At 43.0% G+C, this 5,746-nt stretch overlaps 1 protein-coding gene across 2 annotated transcripts in view; it reads right to left on the bottom strand.

The window, feature by feature from the left end:
- Nucleotides 1–5,746, bottom strand: part of SWAP70 (switching B cell complex subunit SWAP70) — a 67,113-nt gene that overhangs the window by 6,859 nt on the left and 54,508 nt on the right. For both annotated transcript variants that reach the window (XM_023521600.1, XM_011377244.2), the window contains 2 exons: nt 2,914–3,021; nt 1,191–1,357 (listed from right to left, as the gene is read on the bottom strand). In XM_023521600.1, coding sequence (XP_023377368.1) covers nt 1,191–1,357; nt 2,914–3,021 — 275 coding nt within the window. The remainder of the gene's footprint in view (nt 1–1,190; nt 1,358–2,913; nt 3,022–5,746) is intronic.

Genomic DNA, 5,746 nt, shown 5'->3' with positions numbered 1-5,746 from the left:
GGCAATCTATAAATTCCCAACACATCACAAATTATAAAAACGCTCAAAAACTATCTCATGTCCCTTAAAATGCCTCTCTTAAGAATCACATGGGACTCGAACCTTCCCACGAGAGTGGATCTTATGCCAGCATCACTGCCAATGGCAATGAAAGACAGTTCCGAGGATCTGGTTAACACCACAGTACAGCGAATACATACGTGTGGGACACAGAAATGCCAGGCAATATGCTAAACATTTAATTTTCTCTTTAGAAGATAATTTTTCCTTAATAGAATCAAATTGTTTAAAATCTATTTATTTTTTAAGTCATCTTGGTAAAGTACATAACAAAGACCTCCTTTTTAAATAAACATCTTCTGCTGCTCCACCTGTGAGGTGGCGGCCATAAAAAATCTACCCCAGCTCATCTCGCAAGTGCTCCCAAAACGGGGTCACGGCTGGAAGTTTATGGTATACCTGCACTGACCAGTTGCTGCCACTGGGGTAAATATTTTTAGTGTTGCACCCCTGGCAAGACATCTTAAAGAAAGTAAATGGGGAAGCGAGTTAGAAACTGGAAGAGGAGAGCTCGAATTTCCCTTCGGGGCCTTCATTCTACTTTGTCCTCCCTGCTGCTACCAAGGCCAAAGATTGAGAATTCTCATCTAAGAACATGACTATCATGAATAGTAAACTGACTTTAAAACTCTAAGGAAAAAAAATCTAGGTTTTAAGAACTTCTAAAACTAAGATTTCAAGTAATAATTATTGAAGGAATGTCACCAGTCTTGAATGATCAAATGGAAACTGTTGATGTCCTCTTCATCCCTCAAAAGTGGTTGCAACTCTAACAGGAAGCAGGCCACTGCCTCCATACCTAGGGCCCTGTCTGATCTAGAACACATCGAAGAAGCCAGGTTCTCTTTCACCAGAGCTGATCCTGGGTCCGTGGACGTTCTAAAGATGACTAAGGGCACCCATCAAACATACCCAGAAGATTGCTCTAAAATAGATATAAGGCTAGTCTTTAGCCCCAGAAGCAAGGCTCTTCCAGTGTCCCAGATTGAGAATAAACAACACAGCCAGCTGAGCCCCTCCAGGGTCTCTCCAGGGCACACTCCTCCCTCTCCGCCAGTGTTAGTCATTCCTAGGAACTGTGTTAGCCAAACGAAGTACATAAAGGCACAGCGTATGAACTGATCTGGTACCTGGCCTGGAGCTTCCTCACAGTCTCTTCGTCTTGCCGGGCCTGTCTCTCATCCTCAAGAGCCTCCTGCAGCTTTAGGTACATGTCTTCCAGTTCTCGCACTCGCTGCAAATACTGTTCCAGTTCGGAGGACTTTTGGGCAACCTGTTCTTCCATCTGCTGTCTAATCTGATGGTATAAAAGGGGTCATGTTTAAACACAGGCTGACTTTTCCCTAAGGGAAAGCATCCCACTCCACCACCATCCTGAGAGGTTGCGACAGTCCACAGCTTCAGCCCATCGGGGTGACAGGGCCCTGTCCTTCAGTCCTCGAATAGATGATGGAGGAAATGAAAGCACCACACCCAATACCCACACCATGACCACACCCAAAAAGTCCAGGGACAAACTACAAGTCAGTGCTGTTTTTCTTGCCCTGATATGTTCTCTATCCCTTCCACTCCGCATTTTAAGATTCAAGTAAAGAAAAAAAAACAAAAAACAGAGTCTCTGTATAATTTCTCTTTAAATTTTTTTCTCTCTTAAAGCCACACGCTCTTTACCAACAGAGTCTTTTCTAAAAGGAATGAAACTTTTCCCAGTCAGAACTGCCAAAGGGGAAAGAAAAGTCTGATCTGCAGCAACTCCTGCTGTACTAACTCTCCTGCAAGCCCACCTTTCTCCCTCTCCAAGGCACCTACAGTCCTGGTGGAAGGCAAGCAGTTAGTGTCCTAACAAGTTTACAGTTTCTCCCTTCTGGATTAAAGAGTTTAAATCTCTGCCTTAAAAATTAGAAGAACATCCTAAATGTAATAGCACACATGATTAGCATATGTGTCTGCAGTTTACAATTTATTTTAATGATAGCTATTCATTTTCCAATTGCGTTAGCTCACTTCATCCTCATAACAGTTGGGAGAGATCATATGATAGTCCCCATAACTTAAAGAAAACTAACGCCCAGTAAAAAGGAGCAGAGAGGAAACGACCCCAAATCCGGCTGGCGTGTCACACTCTTTTACATCACATCTGCCTTCTTCTGCCAGAACAAACACGTCCCTTTGAACTCTAAGCCATAAAAAGTTACTAAAGGCAATGTCACAAGCATCTATGTAACAGGCACTGGGCTTGGCACTTCCACACACCTTATAACTCAATGTGAGAAAACCTATGTTCCAATAACCAGCTAACCACATGAACCTTGGGTGTCTGGGAGACAAGAACCTCTAAGATGAATCAGAGCTGCCAAGAGCAGCAGACCAGAATTCATACGTTCTCATGATTTCAGAACCCCCCACTTTGCTCATTACAGAGGAGAAATGTCATGGAACCTATGCTTACTTTTTCCATAGCTATTTCTTTCCCAAGCCAGGACTTTCTGAGAAGGAAAAGGGATGTTATTAATAATTACACTAGAATGGCAGGGTCTGTCCCAGGCAAACCAGGACGCATGGTCACCCTAACCACAGTACTTGTCACCCAATTCTATAAATTTCTACTTCGGGGTCTTGAAAGCAAAGTTTGTGTCTTTTATTTTTACATCCTTGGTATGGTGCCTGGCACACAGAAGGTGCTCAATAAACCCTGATGAATGAACACGTGACTTCCCCAACAGTCTACTGCCAATCAGCAGAAGAGCCAAGCTGACGAGATGGCCTCATTCCAGCCTCCTCACCTTCGCGTCTCCACTACTGACCAGGCTCTGTGAGCAGAGCAGCAGCATTCCCCAGCCGTGTGGTACTCACAAGTTTCTCTCGCTCCAGCTCCGTGCTGAACCTGGCCTGTAGTTCCACTTGAGTCTGAAGGCGTTTCTTCTCTTCTTCTGCTGCCCGAGATGCTGCTTCTTCCAGTTTCTACCCAATCAAAATCCCACACACAGAAAAGCAGGAAATGTTAGAGTAGAAGTGCATTTGGACAGAGAAATGGTCACACTCAAACACAGGCGAGGACCCAGACATTCTTAATGTTCAATAAAGACAGAATAAAAACTTTTAGGTCTGCTGGAATTCCATTCCATTAATTTTTCCGGTCGACATACAAAACAAATTAGGTAAAATGAATGACTACCAATAAATCTGAACAACATTTTGCAATTGATTCATTGAGTTCTATTCACTGCAAATGAATTCATGAGGCTGGAGATCTATTTTTTGAGTGCTTCCTGTATAGCCCTGTCCTCTTACATATTATTCCTTAAAACTTCCCAGAGAGTGGTATGAGGAACTCCATGGACCCTTTCCCCAGTGAAATTGAACCCTTTCCCAAGTGAAACAATTTAAAAAAAAAAAAATTAAAGTCCCTTTAATTATCCTAAGGGCATAGAACAGATGGAGAACATTTATCCAAGAAAATCAACAAACTCTCAATAATAACAGTGAGTCGATGGCATCTAACCTACAGAGCAGTCCCTTTACCTTCCCCATGACGTCAGTGAGAAGAAAGCTCTACCCCACAGCGATGCAACCAAGAACACAAGGCTCCCTCTCTCCTCACCTCACAGTTCAGGCTGCAGTATCAACCCAGGAGGGACAGGCCACCGGTACTTCCTTTCCTCCCCAGATCCATGTTTCAGAAACCCTAAAGTGGCTGAGAGGCCTGGGGCTCTCTTCCTCCACCAGCCCCAACTCATAGGGTAGAAGTTGTACTTCAGGTATGATAGGATGAGAATACTGGGCACAATCACCCTTGTTCCAATTCACTTGTAGGGCAGAGGTTCCACACTGGGAGCAGCAAGCTGAGACCAGAGGTTGTGGCCTCTGCCTAGTGACAGGTTCATAAAGCAGGGGTGTCACTCCAAGAGCAGATTACTGTCTCTGTCCCCAGCTCCACAGCACAGAGGTTTGCCCAGGGAGAAGGGCAGGCTCTGAGGCTCTCTCCAAAAGAAGTGACTTTATTTAACACACAGTGTGAAGAGTTCAAGCCTAAAGACACTCTTGAAAACAATGGAGGTTTTGGTGGTTAGGAATTACAGGAAGCCCATGGTTCTATGAAACCAACAAACTAAAACAGGCCAGCTAGAGGTTTGACAGAGAAAACCAGATGAGACACAAAGAGCCCTCAGGGAATAGGAACAAGCCTCGGAGACTACCTGTGGGCCTGAATTTAAATAATATCTGACTATGGGGCAATTTAGGTCCCAGGGAATTGTTGAAGACAGTAGAGCACTCACTGGCCTTTAGTGAGCTGTAACAGCTCTGGCTACGACACCAACAGAGGCAGATTAACAGAGGGACATTCTCAGAGAGAGCCCTGGCTCGCATCCGGTCATGCCAGGGCACTGTGTGCACACCGACAGCTGTTCCTCTGAGGACAGTTGGAAGCTTTACACTGGGAGGAAAACAGACCTGGCTGAAACAGTCCAGCCAGGCACACATCACTAAACAAATAAGTGAGCAAACAAGAACTAGTCCTTGGGGAAGGGGAGGAAGCTGTACCCAGAGTGAAGTGATATATTGCCTAAAATGTCCAGTTTTCCAGAAAGAATTATGAGACATGCAAAGAAAGAGGAAAGTGTGACTCATACACAGAGAAAAGCAGGCAATCGAAACTGCCTTTGAAGGGGCCCAGATGGTGGATTTATAAAGCAAAGACTTCAAAGAGGTTACATGTTCAAAGAACCAAAGGAAACCATCCTTAAGGAAGTAATAGAAGGTATGACAAATATCCCACCAAATCGAGAATAGCAATAAAAAGATAGAAATTATAAAAAGAAACAAACGGAAATTCTGGAGCTGAAAAGTACAATAACTGAAATGAAAAATTCATTAGAGGTTCTCACTCATATATTTGGACTGCGAGGAGAATCTATCAAAGTAGATCAACAGAAATTATGCAAGCAGAGGAACAGAGAGAAAGGGGAATGAAGTGAAACGAACAGAACCTCAGAAACATGCCACACTATTAAGTGCACCGACATTTACATAATGAGAGTATCGAAAGGAGAGGAAAGCGAGAAAGGAGAAGAAAAAATAATGGCTAAAAATGTTTCCAATTTGGTGTAAAACTTTAATCTACACATCCAAGAAGTTCAACAGCTCTAGGATAAACACAAAGCCATCCTCACTCACGCACATCATCGTAAACTGTGGAAAGACAAGGACAAAAAAGAAAATCTTGAAAGCAACAAGAGAAAAATGATTCATCACTCACAGGAAACTCTAATAAGATTGACAGTTGACTTCTCATCAGAAACATGTGACTAGTTCTGGTCAGAACACTGTAAATAGAAGTGAAGTGTGACATTTCTGGGCTGGTGTACTTAATTCACTCTGGTACAGTGAATAGCAAGATTTGAGATGCTGGCTGTTTCATCAGTCTGGATTTCATAATTATAGATGTGGACATACTCTGATCCAGCAAACCTAGTTCTGACAATTTATCCTATAGATACCTTAGAATATGTATGAACACAGGTACAAAATTCCCTGTAGCACTGTGTATTAAACAACCCAAATGTTCATCAATCAAGGACTGGTTAAATAATAATAGAGACATTTAATAGAACATTATATAGCCTTAAATAAGAATGAAGCAGCTCTCTTTATACTGACATAAAACGATCCCAAATACACACACACA

Source organism: Pteropus vampyrus, unplaced genomic scaffold (assembly GCF_000151845.1).
Source record: "Pteropus vampyrus isolate Shadow unplaced genomic scaffold, Pvam_2.0 Scaffold307, whole genome shotgun sequence".
Taxonomy (NCBI): Eukaryota; Metazoa; Chordata; class Mammalia; order Chiroptera; family Pteropodidae; genus Pteropus; species Pteropus vampyrus.
The sequence above is the reverse complement of the archived record's forward strand: the minus strand, read 5'-3'. Positions and strand labels throughout refer to the sequence as shown.